The 21,662-nt window shown below is 40.7% G+C and overlaps 1 protein-coding gene and 1 long non-coding RNA gene across 8 annotated transcripts in view; one reads left to right on the top strand and one right to left on the bottom strand.

Moving 5' to 3' along the window:
* The window catches only part of AOPEP (aminopeptidase O (putative)), a 194,324-nt gene that overhangs the window by 95,185 nt on the left and 77,477 nt on the right, over positions 1–21,662 (top strand). For 4 of the 7 annotated variants that reach the window (XR_010994526.1, XM_068176667.1, XM_068176669.1 and 1 more), the window contains exons 12-13: positions 19,493–19,555; positions 20,180–20,263. The exons of 1 other annotated variant lie outside the window; for it this stretch is intronic. Coding sequence is in view for 5 of the 6 variants with exons in the window: in XM_068176667.1 (XP_068032768.1) it covers positions 19,493–19,555; positions 20,180–20,263 (147 nt within the window). In the remaining variant the exon portion in view is untranslated. Of the gene's footprint in view, positions 1–16,385; positions 17,168–19,492; positions 19,556–20,179; positions 20,264–21,662 lie in introns of those variants that run through there. 2 more of the 7 variants (XM_068176672.1, XM_068176671.1) reach the window with 2 other exon arrangements.
* Positions 16,049–17,294, bottom strand: LOC137465007 (uncharacterized). Its single transcript, XR_010994528.1, has 2 exons — positions 17,161–17,294; positions 16,049–16,236 (listed from the first exon to the last, which is right to left on the bottom strand). It is a non-coding gene; the product is annotated as an uncharacterized lncRNA (long non-coding RNA).

Below are 21,662 nucleotides of genomic sequence, written 5' to 3'. Positions count from 1 at the left end.
TGCCCACACTGCTTTGGATGCAGCCCAGGACATGTTTGGCTTTCTGGACTACAACTGCTCATGGCAGGGTCATGCCCAGCCTCTCACCCACCAGTGCCTCCAAGTCCCTCTAGGCAGGGCTGCCCTCCATCTGTTCATCCCCCAGCCTGTGCTGGTGCCAGGGTTTTCCTCAACCTTATACTTGATCTTGTTAAACCTCAGAAGATTCACATGGACACAGTTCTTGAGCTTGTCCAGGTCCCTCTGGATGGCATCCCATCTTTTAGGTATGTCAACAGCACCACTCAGCTGGGTGTCATCCACAAAATTGCTGAGGGTATGCTTGATCCATATGTCTATGTCATTAATGAAGATATTAAATAACACAGGTTCTACTACAGACCCCTGGGGGACCCCACTTGTCACTGATGTCTGTTGGGACTCTGAGCCATTGACCACTACCCTCTAGATGCAACGGGCCAATCACTTTCTTATCCTTCTAATAGTCCACCCATCCATTCCCTCCCTCTCCAGTTTAGAGAGAAGGATGTTGTGTCAAAGGCTTTTCAGAAGTCCAGATAAATGACATCTGTAGACCTTCCCTTGTCCACTGGTGGAGCCAGAGAAGGCCATTGAGTTGGTCAGGCAGGGCTTGCCCTTGGTGAGGTCCTGCTTGGTGTCTCTTCCCTGTCCCCCATGATCTTCCTAGTCACAGAGATGATGCTGACAAGTCAGTAGTTCCCAGGGTCCTCTTTTTTGCCCTTTCAAAAAATCATTTATACTTGTTGTCTTCATCACTTGCCAGGATCTTATGGCTACCAACTTCCACTTTATTGAAAAAACTGGAGTTGTCATTCAGTGAATAGGAAACCTTATTTCCTTTGTGCTTTATTAAATTATTAGAGGAGCCTTTACTCCTGAAATCCAGACTGTAGAGGTTGCTTAGTAGCTCTCAATATGTTAGTAGCTATAGTGTAAGTATGACTACAGAACTGTAAATACTGTAGATCTACTGTCAATTTCTCGGGATTCAGAAGGTCAGGGTGATCCTGAGATCATAAAGAGTCTTTGCTTCCTAGCCCGACACAGCCAAAGAAGGAGCCTGGAATGCGTCCAATTGCGTTTTCAAGGTTGTTTATTTCTTCTTATCTAAACATTCTTTCTCTGTTCTGCTGTGCTCTGGCTAGCAAGGAGGCCATGGCATTCTGTCCCCAAGCCTCGGGTGGCTCCCACCTTATATACTCAAAACTACGTGTGTATGTTTACAATTTATTACCAATTCCTATAATCTTTGTTAGACTGTGAATCTCTGCCTTAAACCAATTGAAAAGTGTCACCATCACACCGAGACATGGAGGACAAGAAGGAAAAGTAGTCCAGGACACACCCAAGTTCTTCCATCTTGACCCCCTGAATCACATTCTAAAAACCCCAAAATGCTACTTTTCCATCCTGTGTTAATCTAAATATCACACCACTCAAATCCCTGTGGCTTGTAATTCCTCATACAAAATCGACAGCTTTTTCCACAGGCTAAAATCGAAGCCACAGATGTTTTTACCTTCATGCCAGGGTCTCCGAGACCCCTGCCAGGGTCTCGAGACAGCCAGGGCAGCCAGACGGATGTCCTGGACTCCGACAATCTACTTGTGTGGTTTATAGGATCTTTAAAAGTATTTAGATTATTTCAGCAAACTAATAACCTGGCTAATTTGATGAATCTATATGAAGGCACATAAAAACAAAACTTAATGTAGATGAACTACATTATAAATAACATGCACATGAACTACAGATGAACTGCATTATAAATAGCAGTCCAGGAATGGCACAGAATTTAGTCTCTCTCATAATAGTTTACTAGGTGAGTGGACTAGGGTGTGTTCATAGGGAGGTTTCTGTCAGTTTCTTTGGGCACAGTTATACAAAAGAACCAGTCATTCAGTGTGAGCAAGATGAGGTACCCACTACAACTCACTACCTTTTAGTACTGGAGCAAATGAAAAGCAGCTGTTGGATATCTGCTTCAAAAGTGCCCCAAAGGCATAGAAGCAGCATCCTGCACCCTACACACAATATCCAACACCTTTCTGCTTATAATCCTTGTTATACTGGTTCTGGAGTCTTATAGCATGACACTCTTAATACTGCCGCCCCTACTATGAGAAATTACTTGACTTTTTAAATTACAAATACTAAGACTTCGCTGCATTTGTAGAGGAAACCTCCTTACCAGAGAGACTATACTTTGTAATGGAATTGGGAAATGTGCATCATGGTGTACTTAAGTCCCAACTTAAGTGACTCCTTTATATCTCTCTAATACAATTTTTTTTTGTATTTTATACTTGCTATGGTGTTTCTGTGGTTTTATTTCCATGTTTTGGTGGATTTCGGACAGGAAATTCATGTAATTCAATGAGTATAAAGAAAATTCACCTCAAGTGGTTCATTTATAGCAGTAGCTATCAAGGTGATTTCAAGAATTCTCTTCTGTGTTTATATTCAAATCTATCTCCTGTATGCAACTGGTACTCTTTAAAATTCAGTAACCAAAGGGTCACTTAAAACCAGAGTTCTTAGCCCCCCCCTTAGTTCACTGTCTTCACAACAGTGTCTAGCTTAAGGACACTATAAGGGTACAAAAAAGTATGCAAAAGATACGTAAGGGTAAATATTTTACACTTCCCAGTCTGATAAAGCAATTTTACCATCTTCCTTGCAGTACAGGAATCTTATATTCTTTACATTTTGTATTCTTTATGGTCATAAGTCATGTCATCTGTCTAACTGAAGATCCTCTACTCCTTTACTTGTGGTTTGTTACATTTGCTATTCCAAACTCTCTTTCCAACTCTGTTCAGGGAATTGCAGATTTATAGATAATAAAGATATAGATATACACATATGTCCCTTTATACTTGCAGCTTAAAACTGAAACTGCTGAAACTTTAATATTTGTCAGTTTCTACTACTTTTTCAGTCTTGGAAAAGTTTTCTGGTCTTTTCTGAATACTGGGCTAGTTTCCAGGCTCAGGTATATACCAGCAGTAATCAAGAATAAGTCATATGAATAAATAAAATCAGAATTTGGCTTGCTGCCATGAAAAAATAATTCTGCATACTACCTAACATTTTCAATTTGTTATTTTCTAAAGCATTAAAGATTAATGTTATGAAAAAGAAAATGTGGTTATAACCTAGCCAATTCTTTCTTACATGGAAGAGTGCCACTGCACAATGGTTGGTTTCAGGCTTGCTGAGCAGGGTTTTCTCACACGCAAAACAATAAGGGATATAAAAGATGAAGAGAAAGCACTTCTCAAATACAAGCTTTCGTCTGAATTTTTCCTGGGGACATGTCATGGTGGTGTTAAATAAGGTGAAGCATATTGCATGGTTGAAAATACCTTATATCAAATCATGCAGCCTTCAATATGTGTTTCTGTCTCAGCAGTGGCTCACTGAGGGATTATAGCAACTTTTCCTGTGCAAATAGTAGTGAGTTAATATCACTAACTTTAGACAATGAGTTAAGCTGGCAAGGAGTAGAATCAGAAGAACCAAATAGCTTTACTGGAAATAGAGTTTAACTGGAAATAGTTTAACTGGAAAACACCTATGAAATCACTGTTGTCCACTGCATACCTGTTCATGATTATTTGTTTTCCTAAGTACAATTCTATTGTTTCTTTCAGTATGTGTAGTGTTTAATTACAAATTAAGGCTAAAAGGCTATATGCCTCTTTAGGAAGATTTTCTCAGCTCTGCACAAACTTGTCTTTGTCTTATACTGCCCAGTTACTATTACCTGGATTTTTTATTCTACCCTAGGTAATTAACCTTTTTAAAATAAGCTTTAAGTCTTTTCCCCTTTTTGAACTCTGTTGTACACAGAGTAGATCTTGACAAGTAGATCAATAAACATTAGGTAGTCTCTGCATTGCGTGAACTTCTAAATGTATTTAACTCATTCCAGTTTAAATCACTTTTCCTTTTGTTTTTGAAGTGGCACATGCTATTATTTATGGGTAAATTTCCGATATAGATTCTTTCTTGCCTGTGTATTTCAGCTGATATCTTGTGTAATGAAAATCATCTTTTCCATATTCACTCTCCAATTCAAAAAAAAAAAAAAAGGGGAAAAGAAAATAAGAAGAGTGGTTGGCCTCCTCCTTCATGATTTTTAGTTTCCAATATATCCTACACTGTAACATACAAGTCTCAGTATCACATAATGACTCAGGTTGAAAGGGACCACAGGGGATCATCTGGTTCAACCTCCGTATTCAAGCAGGGTCATCCTAGAGCACATTCCACAGGATTGTATTCAGGCAGTCCTTGAATATCTCCCATGAGGGAGACTCTACAACCTTTCTGGGCAGCCTGTTCCAGTGTTTGGTCACCCACACAGTAAATTTCTTCCTAGTGTTCAGGTAGAACTCCCTGTGCATCAGTTTCTGCCTATTGCTTCTTCTGCTATTGCTTGGCACCACCAAGGAGACCTGGATCCATCCTCCTGGCAACCTCCCTTAAGATACTCACTGGCATTGAAGAGGTCCCCTCTCAGTCATCTTTTCTCGAGGCTGAACAGGCCCAGCTCCCTCAGTCTTTCCTCATAAGTGAGATGTTCCAGTTCCCTACCCACCTTCTTAAGCCTTCCTCTGGACCCACTCCAGGACTTCCATGTCTCCACAAGAGAGACAGAACTGAGGAGCCCAGAATTGGACAGAGCACTCCAGATGTGCCTCACCTGAGTTGAGTAGAGGGGCAGGATAACCTCCCCTGACCTTCTGGCAATGTTCTTACTAATGCAGCCCCGGACACCATTGGCCTTCATGACCAGCAGGACACACTGCTGGCTCATGGCCAGCTTGCTGTCCACCAGGACCCCCAGGTCCTTCTCTGCAGAGCCACTTTCCAGCAGGTTGATCATCGGGGGTTATTTTTCCCCAGGTGCAGCAACACTTGAATTTTCAAACCCTGAATTTGCATTTACTGACTACCAGATGGTTTATCTCTGCCCATCTCTCCACCCTGTTGAGGCCCTTCTGAAGGGCTGCACAGCACTCTGGGGTACTGGCCACTGCTCCCAGCTTTGTGCTGTCAGTGACCTGCTGAATAAGCCTCTATCCCTTGCCTGAGTCACTGCTGAACAAGTTGAACAGCACTGGGCCCGGTGTTGACCCTTGTGGGACACCCCTAGTGACAGGCTCCGAGTTAGACTCTGTGACAACAAACACAACCCTTTGGGATCTGCCATTCTGCCAGTTCCCAGTACACCTCACCGCCCACTCATGTAGTCTGTACTTCCTGAGCTTGCTGGTGAGGTTGTTATGGCCAACGGTGTCTAAAGCCTTGCTGAAGTCCAGGTAAGCAACTTCCACCGCTCTTCCCTCATCCATCCAGGTAATTGTCCCATCACAGAAAGCAATCAGGTTGCTTAGGTATGATTTTCCTTATGTCAAGCTTCCAGCTCTAGGACTAGAACCCTAAACATCAGCTCACAATTAAAAAAAAATTGAAAGAGGTGATAGCACTGTTGTATTCTTCTCCTAGTCCCTTTTGTTATTTCATCCTCCTGTTAATGTTTCTCATCCACTGTTCCACCTTAAACAGTATTTCCTGATTAAGGTTGGACTTATCAACAGGTATTTCAGAGTATGTACAACTCTTAGTGTATCTTGTGAGACTACTATTCCATGTTTTCTATGGCATAGAATGCCACAGAAATTCAATATGAATGAACACTGGAGTAGAGCTTCCAGCCGTTACAACAGTAAAAATATTGCCATTTATTTTTTTGCCAGTTCGTTTCTCCTATCCACTCTGGTTTTGGTGGCTGTGATAAAGCAGTAGTTTAATGTCCATATACTAATGGACTTATTTGTAAATCATCAACATGTATGGAAATACATAGTCAAAAGAAATCTTCTGGTGCTGCATATTAATTTATTAATAGTATTTCTGGTTTTGTTTGTAAATAGTTAACTCTTGGATTTGAGCAACCTGGTCTAGTGGAATGTGCCCCTATCCATGGCAGGTGACTATAGGACCATATAGTCTTTAAGGTCTCTTTCAATCCACACCATTATGTGATTCCATGATTGTCCTATTTGAAGAAAAAATTGATTGCAAAGGAAATTCATAGCAAAACTATTAAAAAATTTGAACTGAAATGTAATTTTTGAATGGTTCTGAATCAATGCAAGTAGAGTGCTTCTGTGGTTTTAAAAATTTTAGGAAGATGTTACAGCAGATGTTACTTAATATGATTTCTGCTAAAGCAACATGTTGTTAAGGAGGGCCCTGGCTTTTGCCCCAGTTACAAGCTTTATAGATTTCCTGTTTCCTTTTACTAAGACAAAAGTACGGGTGAAGGGATAGTTCTACAGGAAAATGCTTCACAGGTTAACAGTTATGGTCAACAACTAACAAACCAACCACACTGATTTTTTTTTTTTTTTTAAAGAATGGTCTTACTAAACTCTTGAATTTTTAGCACTTGTTCACCCAGGTTTTACAGAGGGTACCCACACATTTTTCTTGAATTAAAATCATTCTTATTGGATCAGAATGTAAGTTAAAGCTATGGATTGTGAACACTTGCTATTTCTTGTTATTGTTAGTTATGCCTTATCTTGCAATTATATTTCTGGATGTACATAATAACTACATATTGGCAGATGGCAACATTGGAACCAAGTATACAAGTGAAATGCCCATTTTTGTTGAGATACAGTAAATTAGTAGGTGTTGGCAGTGAGAATGATCAGTAAGTACAAAAATCTCATTCAAACATAAATGATTTGGAGAAAAAACAGGCAAGGGGTATAATTTTCCTCAGTACTCAACAGAATTCAGTAGTGAATCAGATTAGTTTCAAAACTGGTGTTGAATATTAGTCCCAAGAACAAAATGTTCCTGTTTAAATACTAAAGTTTGAGGCTTACTCATTGCTTGGTTTTTTATCTGAAGATAGATATTCTTGTATGTGTTTTACTATAAGTGCAGAAAATATAACTGATTCAATGGATAGTTGAATTCTATTTGAGAAATAATTTGAAGAAAGCATAGCAGCTACCTTAAGATATGTACTTATTCTTGTACATGGAAACCACACTTTGAATAATAGGCACTTCCGCTCAAGAAAATTAGTTTGTTTGTTTTTCTTTTTTTTTTTATGTTGACAAGGTTGCAGATTGGAAGATGAAATGATCTTTTGAAAGTTCTTAAAAATGTAATTGGGTATAGGTCAACAATATAAATTATTTAATGTCTTCTGTAATGATAACAAGCACAGTAAGAAAGTTTTTGAATATGAATCACCAATGCTGAGGTTTTCTGAAATTATTAGTTGTACTGACAACATTGCATCCCATTTTCTTAGAAGAAGGGATTTAGGAAAATATAAAAATGTAATCAAACAATATGTATGGTACTACAGCATGCATAAAAGTCATATGAATCATGAAGATAGACAAATCAAGAAAGACATTGTCTTTACATTCTTGACTCTTTGAAAAATGCTTTAGGTAAGGACTATCCACCTGAAAGTTCTTCTAGATAGATCACAGTATACAGAGAATTTGGTATTTTGTTTGTAACAAGCTATCAAGAAAGTTCTAAGGTCAGTTATTATTTAAATAGATTCTGTGTTGATCTAAAGAAGGTTATTGGCATAAAGTGGCCTTGTAATTTACTCAGACATTCCTATAAATTGCCCCTAAGATATGCTAAATGAGACACAACAGTGGTGTATTTTAGTTTCTAGAATAGTTCAAAAAGTTCAAGAAAATCACTTATATTAAAAAATACATCATTAAAGGTCAGTAAATACCAAATTTATTAAAGAGCTCTTCAAGTTCAGGCATGGTTTAGTCTTGTTGTAATTTTAGAAGTTTTGATGTAGGTTTCTTCTGCATTGCATATGATTGCTGATTTAGAGAAAACCAAAGACATTACAGATTTGAGTAGTATTGTTATACAGTATTGTGTCATCACATTCTAAAACTGAGTAACATGCTGCCTCAGGTGATATGCTCACATAGCACGGAGTAACTTGGTGTCTAGGCTGAATGCAGGTAGTAATTTTTAAAATTTGGATTTGAAAGCATTGGCACATTTTAGTGCCTCTGTTGTTCTAATTTCTAAAAGTGAAGTTTTAAACAGAGTTTTGGGAGTCTCCATTTATTGAATAATTAAAGAAAAAATGCTTTTGAGATTCTCAGCTGGAACCCTGAGTATACATAAAGGATGAGAAAGATGGTTTTAGTTTAATGACCTACTGAAACACTGGCTTGCCTCCCCAGTTACAAGCCAGATTTTCACAAGGGTCCTGTTTTTCTTCAGACTACCTTCCAGTGTAATACAGCTCAGAGGTAAAGTACTTGGAGTAGTGTAGTAAATCTGCACAAGTTCAAGAAGTTGAAGTGCATTTGAAACAAATGTTCAATTTCTGAAATAATAGTGGACTGGATTTCATGTGTTTGTTCATTAGAGTCTCTCTTAAGTTTAATAAATCTCAAGCAGTCATTTTCATTCCCTTTTCCTATTAACTGCACTGCTGAACACAAAAGCTGTGTTATGTGCAGAATGACTGAGCTTATCCATTCTAGAAAGGAATTATGTTTGGTATCTAAAGAACAATAACAGTTTGCTGCCTGACTGATCAATGCTGGATCAAGTTCACATTCCCAAGCTCCCACTCTCCCACCTACATACACAGGAGGTGGAAACATAGCAAACAGAGGGAGGACAGGCCCTCTTTTACACAGAAATATTGAACTTAGACTTGCCGAATAAGGACACAGCTGGGCTATGGCATAGCAATAAACACAGGCTTTAATTATTGCTTGTAAAAACATCAGAAAAAAAGCACAGAAGTTAGCACCAATTAATTTTTAGCTTGTTCATTGTTTTCTTTACTCAATGGAAACAAACCATAAAGGTTGAAAATATTTTTCATGCTACATTGCCAGAAAATTTTTCGGTATTAGTGTATAATTAGGAAAGAGTAGCCTTGGAGATATCTGAAACCTCTCCAGCTTCAAGTTCCTTTTAAGTAATTTTAGTGAATTGGAGCCAGGCTATGAAATAACAAGAAGTGAAATGCTACTCCAGAAAACAGTATCTGAGATCTTTTTAGTTCAGAAAGATAAAGAATTGGGCCTGAAACTAAGGTAAAAATCTTATGTGACAGGAACAAGTTGCTATATACCCTCCAGAGTGGTCTATGATTTTTAAGAGCACACACATTTTACTTCCTGGAAATTTTCTCTAGGCTTTAAAAAAAATCTTGTTTGTGACTGGAAGGAGTGAATATGTGGGGAAAATGTATTGCAACACACACTCTGTATGTCAAATCCATGCAGCCCTCTGTGTGCTGACCTAAAAACTGTCACCTGTGCATTCAAGTGTAGTGATTCAGTCAGAAACTCATAGTGATCCTGAGGGTTCAAATGCTGCTGCATTTCTGTATTTCTAGCTGGCTAGACTTGAGGATGGAAGTTCTTGCTTTTGAGCCCTATGCTTTTTTTCAGACACTGCAGAAATGCTGAGCTACTGAATACTTCTTGAGAGCAGATGGTAACTAAGTTTGTGTAACAGTCTTCGTTCCATCTCCATCAGTTCATTGTCTTCCACAAAAGTCAGTAGGACCAATGCTGAGATATTTCACAGTTTACAGTACTTTTCTCATCTCCTTTTGACTTAGCCATGCTTTAGAGTCAGACTGAAGACAGAGATACTGATCACTTTCTCTTTAATAATGAAAAATAGGTGATTTTTCTAAAACTTATTCCATCTCCATAAAGAAGGAATGCTTTATCTATTCTGTCTACTCCCTTCTAAGGTCAAAGAGGAATTTAAATGCTGAAATGAGAATGTCTGGAGAAAGGTAGGTTTGAAAAGTCTATTGGCTTACAGAGCTAGTATATGTCATGGTTCAGTTTACGGTTAATTGTCCTTAACATTTAGGTAAACAGTATATCATGACCAGAGGGCTAAAGAACTTTTGTTTTGAATGTTGAATGTTTCATTAGAAAAGCTGTCAGAAGTATTTTTGACTACTTCAATGGATCAGTAAAATTAAAATTTCAATATCTCTGGAAGGTGTATTTTATTTCTTCAACAAGAAATTCAACAAGTGAGGTTTTATCAAGTAATATTCAAGCCTTAGCCACATACTCTCCCAGCTACTGCAAAAAATTAATTCTTGGCTGAAACTAGGACATTATCCACCCCTTGTTCTTTACCATTTATGTCACACCCAGATGCTACATCTTCCAGCTCTATACATATACGCAAGCACAGGTATAATTTCTGTAGTCAACAGCCATCGCTCCAAGTTGTCTGTTGAGTTCATTTAGTCCATAACTGTGGATTCTATCCATCCTATATGTCTTCCACGGCAGGAGAGCTGGTGTACTGTTGGGGTTGCAGTCTGCATCAGGAGCTCATGACTGCTGGAACAGTCCATACTCATTGTTCGTGGTAGTTCTGGCATACACTGGCAGTTTCAGCAACCAATATTATACAATTCAATATTACACACTCTCCTTACCCCAAAATCAAATCCCCTTGAAGTGCACATCTCGTTTCCTGGTCCCTCTGCATTACCCACCAAGTGCACTCAGGTCCTTGAGCAAAAATAATCCCAAGGATGGGTTTGCCTTTGCTTGAGGCAGGACTAATCCAAACTGTATTCCCTAAAACTTTTCTTGTATGCATTATGGGGACTTTATCCCCTTCTACAGTACATGAAGATTTTGACTGGTCAGGGACAGCTCTACTGGTAGAGCCTGGGATGTTAACTAAACCAGGCAGCCTTAGCTAAACGTAGAGCCCAATGGTTGAAGGTCCCACCACCCATTGCTTTCAATGTGGTTTTTAACAGTCCATTTTAACAGTTCAATATTCCCAGAGGCTGGTGAGTGACAAGGAATATCATACAGCCACTTGATACTGTGTTCCTTGGCCTGGCTGTCCAGGAGATTGTTTTGGAAACGAGTCCCGTTGTCTGACTCAGGGGTTCTCTCAGGGGTGCCAGGTCACCACAGGACTTGCTTTCCAAGGCCCAGGAAGGTTCCAAGGTTCCAGGCAGTGTGTGAGGCACAGGATACTTCTCCAGCCATCCAGTGGTTGTTTACAAGAGCATGTAGCACTTGCCTTAGCATGCCTGCAGGAGTGTGAGGTAACTGATCTGCCAGGCCTCCCTTTATTTCTGCTTTGACCATCGTCCACCATAGCACAGAGGCTTTTCTTGGCCTGCTTGATCCCAGCACATTTCACAGTTATGGACAACCTGGGATATAGAGCCCATGGGTAACCCATTGACCACAAACCCATCTGGGTGCTGCATCTCTTCCCCGATTACCTGAGGCATCATGGGCCCACCAAGCCAGAAATAATTCACCCTTATGTTGCCAGTCCAGATCCTCCTGAGACATTTTAATCTTGGCAGTTCAATCCACAACGTCATTGTTGTAACGTTCTTCAGCAGCCCAACTCTTGGGCACATGTGCCTCTCATGATGAACTTTTACAGCCAACTTCTCTACCCAGGCAGTGACATCTTGCCATAGTTCAGCAGCTCAGGTGGGTTTTGTCTCTGCATTCCCAATTGGTCTTTTTCCATCCTTCCAGCCACCTCCATAGAGCATTTGACACCATCCACAAGTCAGTGCAGAGGTAGAGCACTGGCCACTTCTCTCATTCAGTAACATCTAAAGCCAGCTGGGCAGTTGTCAGCTGTGCAATATGACTCGATCCACCTTGTCACTCAATTGCTTCTGTGACTCTCTGCATTGGGCTCCATACAGCTGCTTTCCATTTTCGATGTATCCCTACAATATGGCAGGAACTGTCAGTGAAGAAAGTGTATTGCTTTTCATTTTCAGGTAGCTGGCTATATTGTGGGAGCTCCTCAGCACGTCACCTTTTCCTCCTCCACTGATGTTGGTCTGAAATTTTTGTCTTCAGGACAGTTAGTGATTAATTCCAAGATCCCTGGGTGACTGGGGTTCAAAAGCTTGTTGTTGTTTAGGACTCCACTTGAAATAATCTTTCTTCTGTATCACATGATAGAGAGGGTTTACAATCTGTCTGTTGTCAGGAATATGCATCTTCCAAAAACCCTCAGCACCTAGGAATGCCTAGGTGTTTCCTTTTTGCTGGTCAGTGATGACTGTCTTGGTTTAAGACAGTTTAAAGGGGACACTCTAAAATGAGTTAGTTTTAATCAATCCCTTTCTACCAATAAGGAGAAACAAATACGAACAGTTGTTACAAGTGAAAATATAGTAGTTTACTAAAAAACTGAAATAGCAGTCGGTAAAAAATAACAGTAATAGTCACTAGTTGGATAGTTACAAAGTTGGTGAAATCTCATGGACTACCCACCAACAAACAGAAACTCAAAATCGTGGCATATCCCCTTCCCCAAAACAGCACCAGCATGGGCGACTGCTATAGGGAAACAGAGGGTAGATGGTGGCCACCCTCCCCACCTTGGGGAGTAGGCAGCAGCTCCATTGGCAAATGCAGCCGGCAAACTGGCAGCTGGGACTCAGCTAGGGGTTAGAACACGTGGGGGGCCTTGGCCTTGTTATCGACAGCAGACAGCAGTACAGTTGGCTGGGGTGCCTCTCACTCACCCCTTTCTGCCTCAGCCAGACACTGCTGGTGGGCTGGGGTGGCTGCACGGAGCAGGGCTGCTCTGCTCCTCTGGGCCTGCAGGCAAGTGTTGGAAAATTCACCCTGAAACAGGTTTTGATTGTGAAATGAAGCTGCTTGAGTTGCTGCTGTTGCAAGTAGAGACAAGAAAAAGCCAAGAGGCAAGCTAAGCAGCCAGAGAGAGGCAAGAAGAAGATTCTGAGTGCCTTGAATTCAAAAGGTCCTGGGACAACCCAGGCCTTGCCCTGACATTCTGTTTGCCAGCCACACAATCTTATAGAGACAGTAATGATTTTTTGGCACAGAGAGGTATGGAATACAGTAACATTTTGGGTTACTCAGGACAGAGACATAGCTGCTACTTTGCTAACCATGTCCATTGGACTCTAATGATGTCCATCTTGCCATTTTACTCCTAAATACTGAATTTTCTGAGCAGATCCCTTGACCTTACTTTGCTTTATGGCAAAACTAACCTTCAAGAGGATTTGGATTATCTTCACCCCTTTCTCAAAAACTTCCTCTGCTGTGTTACCCCATACTTTGATACCATCAATGTACTGCAAGTGTTCTGGAGCCTCACCCAGTGCAGTCTGGATCATTCCATGGCAAGTAGTGGGGCTGTGTTTCCACCCCTGTGGCTGTCAATTCCAAGTGCACACCCCTCCAGCTGATAGCAAACTGTGGTCTGACTAAACCTCTGCTGCTAAAAGAATGGAGAAAAGCACATTAGAGGTGTCAATGGTGGCACTACTTTGCTGCCTTGGACTCCAGTCCATACTGAAGTTCCAGCATGTCCAGCACAGCGGTGCTCAGAGGTGGCGTGGCTTCATTCAGGTCATGACAGTCCGACAGTCCACTGTGAGTTTCCATTCTTCATTGGGCTTACACACTGGGCATAAAGGGCTGCTAAAGGGTGAGCAAAGCTTGCTGACCACTCCCTAGGTCTCCAGCTCAAAATTATCTCATGGGTGAGAACCAGAGAGTCCCAGCTGGTGAAGTTTTGCTGACAGGGTAGTGATGTGGTAGTGATCAGTACCTTCATCAGTACCTGATGTTGCACTTCAACCCTCAGCAGCCCCCAGCAGAAGGGTCCTCTGAGAGACTAGGCAAGGTATTCAGCTGTCTAATTTCCTCTGTCTCCACAGCAGCCATCCCAAAAGCCTAACAATGACATTTTGGGTCCTTGAAATACCCTCTCCTAAGGTAATCTATGCCAAGGATCCATGAGGCTGCTGGGCCTGTCACAGTGGGGTGTTTTGCCATTCATTCCGAGCCAGGCTTACTCCAGCTTCCAGTGCAGTCAGCTGTTGGGATTCCCTTGTCAGCCAAGAAATAGAAGTGGCTTCTACCCTTGCATGTCTTGATGGCATCAGAGTACACTGTGTTCTGGTGTCAACTAAAGCTTTATACCCTTGCATGTCTGATGTGCCAGGGCATGGGACCCACACAGTCCAATAGATCTGACTGTCCCTTTCTGCTACCTGGCTGGAGCCAGGGCTCCTCTAGTTCTGGTCATGGTTCTCATTGCTCACTTGCTGTAAATATAAACTGAGGTCCCTTCAAGAGGACCAGAAGTAACACCAGCCCTTCTATTCTGTCTGAGGGAGGACTTGCCCATTGGAAACTGCAGTGGCATTTATCCTTGAAGAACCTCCTGTGCTACCTGTACTTCCTTTAAGCTTACATACCTGTGTTACTAGTGCAGAGGTGGGTTTTCCATCTCACTTCCTCATGTCCTCTCTCAGGTAATTCAGGTAAAACCACAGGTTACCTCATGGTGTGTACTCTCTCTCTCTCTCTCAAGCTGGGAGGTGCTTGTTGCCAATAGCAGAGATTCTGTTCCCATATTAATGAGGCATGGGATGTTGCCTCTCTAACTTGCTTGAGACACCTGCATAGTAGTGACAGCACCTGGTGAAATCAGGATGGGAATGTAAAACAAAAAGAGCATTTTAGCACACCCTGAAAATATTATCATATTCCAGATAATATAATCTAATATGATACAGGAATTATTTCTCTTACATAAGAATATTTAGTAACAAGTAATAAGCTTATTATTTAGAGATCCCATGGTCATGTGATCAGAGATATTTTCTTTATCAGATTATTAATCTGATCATGCAACTAAATAGGTGGTTACAATGATTCATCTTTACCTAGCAACTTTCTTCACAATGCAGAGTTGCCAATGTGTGTAAGAAGGAAGTATTTGCATAACCACTTTGAAAAAAAATATTCCTGTGACAATATATGAAATAATGTTGCAGTGTACTGAAAGTACATCCTCAAAGTTATTGTTTCAACAGGTTTTTGTCTTTTGGAGGTAGAGATAGTTTCAGGAGGAGCAAGTTTGACTTGAACAGAATTTCTCTGGAGGGATGTTACATTGAAAAATACCAGACACAGCATGCTGATCTGAAAAGAGTGTGTCCATACCAGCACAACAACTCTCAGAGGAATTACAACATTTAGATTTATGATATTAATATAAATTAGCACCTTTCCTAAAAAATGGATAATGTCTGAAAAATTTGATTTTTTCATTTCAGTGGATAAAGCTGTATGCTTGAAGACTGCACAAAATCAGTTGGAGAACTTCTTGTTCTAACAGGAGCACATTCTGGGCTGGATTCCTTTTTCAGGAATTTTTATGTGGTGCTGATATACTGTTTCTTGCAAGGTGGACGCACCAACCATCTTGTCATTTTCAGATGCAGCTCACTGCCTCCTCTCTGCAAAGTCCTGGTAGCAGTAGCATTTTAAAATCCTTGCAATTGTTTCCCAGTCAAATGTTTCAAGCAATACTTAATTGTCTAGTGAGCTACTGGATAAAATACTTTTCTGTATTTTCATTTTCTGAACCTTTTTACAAAAGATTAGAAGCCACATTTTTCCTGCTGAAACAATTATCAGGTCACACAGATTATTCTGAGGGCACATTGTATTCTTAGTTTACAAGTAAGCTAATTTTCTAATTCAAACTACTGTACTTTTTTCTCCCCTATAAATTATCTTTTTTATTTCCCTTTAAATTATCTTTTTCTGATGTCACAGTGATGATGACATTAGCCTGAGAAAGTAGTCTGTCTCATTCTAGTATGGTAGAATGAAACTGGTGGGGGAAATCTGTATTTTGTTTCTGTTCAATGGGAATGTGTAGAAAGGTACAAAACTGCAATTTGTGTACTGGTGAAGTTAGTTATATGTCGGAGAAAGTGACTTCTCTGTGTAGTTGTTAGTGTCCATGTAGATCTGAATACACAAGTGTTGAGATTGTATGTGTGATGTAAAATTCAGTAATTGAGATTCTAGAAATGAGAGGTTGGAAAATGACTTGACTGCACTAGTTGTCAATTTCCTCTACTTTGCAGGAGCTCTTCTGAAGTTCATTTACGGTAAAGATTTTTATTCCTGCATTTTCCATTTTTTCTTTTTGCCTTCCAGTATCTGAGGACTGTTGGAAAGCCAACAAAATGGTATCGATTCAGTGTTCACCTTAGGTAAAACTACCTTCTTCGTTTATCAATACTGGTTGTTTTTGCATGAGTAGCACAGAGGAGTTAAAGTTACAGGCAAGCTATGTAAAGGAAAAGTTCATGATTATAGTTTTTCACTGAGTTATGAAATACCATTAGTAGCCATCACAGCCAGAACAATTTAAAACCAGTTTTTTTCAATGTAAAATGCAAGAGGTGTTTGCTGCAAAAATATTCTCTTGTTTTCTAGGCTATGTATGATTCTGCATGTTCTTTGGATGCTTGGGATCTGGTCTGACTTGAGTAAAAGCTGGTGTAAATCATTGCCTAAGTCCAGGATATTTGGTCTGCTTTCACCTTATTTGTAGAAAGTGCTACCTCCTCCCCCAGATTTTCAAAATTCAGTTCTATTTAATCCTGCTGGTGCAAGAATGAGGGATACTAACATGTTTCGACATGAATAACTGCTTGTTCCCCATCATATCTATCGTATAGGACAGATCCATTAGCAGTCTCTGAAAGACAGTCTTCCCAAGAAAGACATACAGGACAGAGTAATCTCTAAATTTCTATTGGGAAGGGATTAAAGTATGATAGCCAGTGTGATGTGGACAGCAAATAGGACTGTTGATGGAGGGTAGTGCAGTCATTCCCATTTCAAATTGGGTGTGACATCACCCTTTTGTCTGGTCTAAGTAAGCTTTTCAAGTATGGAGGGCTACAGTAGGAGACAAAATGTTCTTAAAACATCTTTCCTCACCTCCTTTTCTTTGCCTTGGTCCCTCTTCTTTCATGGCTCGCCTTTTCTTTTCCTCTTCCTCCTCTTCCTCCTCCCTGCTCTCTCCCCCGCCCAGCAAAAGTTCCTGCTCTGGTTATGAGCTAAATCTTATTCACAAATCATTAAGCAGAGATAAGAATTGACTGATAAGAGACACTGCCAGTGTCACCGCTTGTTAGGCCCAGCCTACTTCTGCCACTGCTTTTTGTTTTCTGCAGGCTATCTGTATGAGTAAATTGGCTCTTACCTTACACTGCAGTGGTATCATCTTGTAGGTGAAAGTTCAAGTTAGGATGTGCACAGCAATCAGCACCAGGGAAGCCCAGATGTTGGCTCCACAAGGTACATTACCATAAAAAGTCAGTAACAATTCCTCTTTAATGTCCTTCACTGCCGTGCAACTATTAACAAGAAAACAGGAGCCTTCTCTGAGTTTGAACATACAGCATGTTTGTGTGTTTGTGGATTTTCATCCCAAATCATCCTCAGGATCTGCAGGTCTGAAAATCAATGTCTCTCATAACCTTTTTTCCCCCTAGTTTTCTCAAAACATTTGACTGGAAAGGAAATGCAATTCTTTAAAGGACTTAAAGTATAAATATGTTTCATTGTTGCTATGGTCCAGTGTTTCCTATAGCTACTTCTGTGGGAATGTACAGTCTAATCTGTTAACTGATCCAAGGAAATACTGTTTAAGCAGTTGCATTAATTAATTGCCATTAACAATTTTTTGTTCACTGCCTTTGAACTATGTTCAGTTCTTCTTTCTTCATCTAAATACACTCAGTTCAAGAGTCAATTTGTAGGCACTTTCAGAATTACCATTTAGTAGAAAAATCTGTTGTGGCTCTACAAAATAAAAACATGGTTTTTCGACTTGTTTCAAGTAGACCTGTTGTAAGTGTAAAATAAAAAATGACAGTAAGATTTTCTATTGTGATATCTCTCTTAAAAAGTTCTTCTTTGTTTAATGCTTCATAGTGAAATTGCTTCTATTAAAAGCATTGAGTTTGATCTTGGCTTTGATCTAAAGCTTTTGATCTTGAAAGAGGGATGATGTGGCAGTAAAACAAAAAGACTAAGAGAGATATTTTTTCCAGGTGATAAAGGGATACTCTCAAGATTTAATACAGACTTATTGGATCTACCTTTATTTACTTAAATCTGTTTACAAAGTACATCTAATTCTATATATTGAGGGTTTGCTTACACACATGCTTTAATGTGCCCTATCTTTTGCTAGAGCACAGATTTCCTTTTGAAGCTTTCAGAGATTATAGCAATATATAGTATAAAAGTATAAATAATTTTCAAAAGAGTATGAATAATTTTTAAAATACTGACATACTTTAGTAATATCATTTCAATTATAGTAAGTATGATGAGCTCTATCCTTTTACAGCCTCTTGTTTTTTAAATATAAACACAAAAGCCCTTGATAAAATCCTCACTTAGGAATTAATAATATTTGGATTTTGCATGGTTGACATAAGTATCTCCCAACATGCTGGAGTTTGAATAGCCTCCTCTGAGGGTGCAAGAATACCTGAAGTCCTATGCCTAAATTTAATTACTTCTTGACGGTATCTTGTTGTATAAATAAAGCCTTTAGCTGAGGCCTTGATAAAGGGCTTGCTGTGGTGCAGTATACCTACAAAGCTGCTTTGGCTCTTGCTTTTAATGTGCATTTCAGACCCTCCAAGGTAGTTTAGTAGTTGGTGGGGGCGAGAGCAAGTATCAAGACCAAGGCTGAAGCCGTTAATGGTGATGACGCTTTCTTAAACTATCCCCACTAGGCCATTCCTCTGTCCGTAAAGGCCTGTGACAGAGCATGTTTATAGGAGGGTTCATAGATAAGCGGCTTCCATAGTAAGGGTCTCGAAGAGAGAGCGTATCGCTAATAATTAGGCTGCAAACCGTGACGAGCATGGATGTGGAGATTATGAATGGCCGTCCGTCGGCGACGCTGTTGGAGGGAGCGCGAGTTGGCAGCAGCGCCGCCAGTGGCCTGGCCGGGCCAGGCCGGGCTCCGCACCTGCGGGCTGGGGCGGGGCGAGTGTGGCCGGGCCGGGCCGAGCCGAGCCGGGCCGAGCCGGGCCGAGCCGGGCCGGGCCGGGCCGGGCCGGGCCGAGCCGGGCCGGGCCGCGCCGAGCCGGGCCGGGCCGAGCCGGGCCGAGCCGGGCCGAGCCGAGCCGAGCCGGGCCGGGTCCGCGGCCGCCCCGCTGGGGCTGTCTCAGGAGCGGTGCCCCAGCCGGGCCGCCCCGGAGCCATCGGGCCTTGACGTCTTTAAGGAAGGCTCCTCCTCTCCGCGGGGCTCCGGGGATCGGGGCGCGGGGGCGGGGGACCCTGCGGAGGTGTTTCATTTCCTACGGTGTGCCGCTGCCGAGCCCGGGAACAGCGGCGTGGCGTGGGACAGAACGGGACGAGGCGGAAAAAGGAGCGGGCCCGGCTCCGGGGGCCGGCGGCAGTCGGACCTCGCTCTCCCCTGCGCCTGCCGCCTCGGGGCTCCGGGGAGCGGAGCGCATCGCGGATCCTTCGCGGGCGATCCCGCCTCACCGTGCGCTTTCTCCCCCGTGTAGCCCCTGCTGGAGGAGGGAGAGACGTGGAAGGACTGTCAGCTCGTCCAGCAAGTGAGCAGCGAGGTGAGGAGGAAACCTTTCACAGCTGTTATGTTCCACCCGCTTCTTCCCCTTGCAGATCTGCTCCTGGAATTTTCTACCTTACACGCCATCCCCACCCTGCCACGCTTTTGCTTTAAAAAATAATTGCTTTCGTATTAAGAATAAAAATATTAGTATGGGGGAAAAAAAACTCCACCAAATGTTACTACTTTATTAAATAATAACAACCATGTCATCCAAATTTGGCGTTGGTAGTCTGGAACAATGTTCAAGTGGGTGGCTGGAAATAAATCTCTTACGTGAAATAGAAGGTGTAAGGGATAAAGCACAGAGTTTTTCCCCAGGAGTTTTTCACATTGCAATGATAACTTCCCATTTGGCAACCTGGTCTGACATCAAAATGTTCTTCGTGCAAAGCCCCTTAAACCAAAAGCTCTAAGATGAAGAACATCACCTCACACTTTGATCATGTACAGGTAATAACCAGATTACCTCAGACCACATTGATTTGGAGAGGAAAAGTACTTTTTCCTTTCCAGTGAAGCAATGAAAATGTCTTGAGTATCTTTATAGATATTGAATGCTGAATAACTACAATCAGGTTGTATCTTCTACCTAAAAAAGTACCATGATTTTGAACTCCAGGTCACAAAATGGATTCAGACAAACCAAAGGATCAGAAAAAGCAGCAAAAAGAAAATGAAGCAGGATGAAGTTGTTTTCCAGCAGGTAAGCAGTCATGATGTCAGTTTGTGTAATGGGACAAAGGACGGAAGATCCAAATAGCTTCCTGGTTATGCCTTCTTAAGCTTAGCAGAGAGATGTTAATTCATGTCTTCAACAAGATGATAGTAAATGGATGTTACAAGATAAAGTTTCAGAGTTACTATGAAGTTACTATGGCAAGAAATTTTTAGATGTCTTGTGTTCAGGAGACAGAATTTTCATCTATTTGTATTTAACTGGAACACTCTAAGGAAGAAAGAGAAGGGTGCTTTCAAGGGTGCAGAGAAGTACAGACATTAAGGGCTTTTGACAGGATCTGAAGCACTATTTTCAGATACTGGTATGTGAGAGAATTTTCATGGTAGATTTTGAGACAACAATAGATGTAATGTGCATGTTGAAATAAAATATTTGGACTATGTTGTTGACTCTTCATTCAGAGGGTGAGTTTGAAAATCATCCATTTGTAGTATAGGTTTCAGTTAATTAAAATGTGATGGTTATTTTAAAAATTACTGCAGAGGATTTAAAAACCTGAATACAACCTAATTTAAACTGGTTTTAAATCGGTGAATTTTAGTTAATCTATTGTGAAAGACCCGTTCAATAAGGTTGAGTTGACAATTTAAATTACAGTGTAGAGAGGTAAGTAGTTAGCTGATACTAAAAAGCTGTTTTCTGTCCCTTGAGGGGAAAATAAGGTGAATAAAGATGCACTTCCAAATGCATTATTAGAACTGTGATTTTTTTGCTTGTTTTGATTTTGAAAACAAATTTATGATTGTATTTTAAAGCTCTTGTAACCTTTAGAGGTTTAAAATAGTAGTGTGTTGATTTGCTGTTTCGACACTGCTTCTAAAATGCGTAATGAATCCTTGTTGTTTCTGTAGCCAAATTCTTCCTGATAGCATGACTGCCAGCTCCTGGGATATGTTGCCTTAGTATGGGCATTGCAAGTATATGACAAATGTCCACAAAGTGCATTGTTGTGTGTGGATGATTTACCACCTCCATGGTTAGCTAAAACTGCCAAATAGCATCCTTTAATTCACAACTTTTATTTTGTAACTGGAATACATAATTTAGGAAAGATGTTCTGTGATGTTGTGCTGTAGAATGGTGTGATCTAAATCGATAAAGATGGCATAAACTGTTTCACCAGGTAATTCCATTTCTGTTTGTATTTCTGTATGTCAGTGTGTGTTTATGTGTATGTGTAGCATTTGTATTTACAATCATTTTATGCTAAGATGAAGATTTTTTTAAGATAAAAATTGTATTGCCTTGGCAATTTGTGAGCAAAAGGTATTGATGGTACAAATAACACTAGTACAAACCAATATGCATACATATTGAAGCAGTTTTTAAATGGTACATTTAAAACAGAATGATAGATCCTCTG

Source organism: Anomalospiza imberbis, chromosome Z, assembly GCF_031753505.1.
Source record: "Anomalospiza imberbis isolate Cuckoo-Finch-1a 21T00152 chromosome Z, ASM3175350v1, whole genome shotgun sequence".
NCBI classification, from domain to species: domain Eukaryota; kingdom Metazoa; phylum Chordata; class Aves; order Passeriformes; family Viduidae; genus Anomalospiza; species Anomalospiza imberbis.
This window is presented reverse-complemented; position numbering and strand designations above follow the sequence as displayed.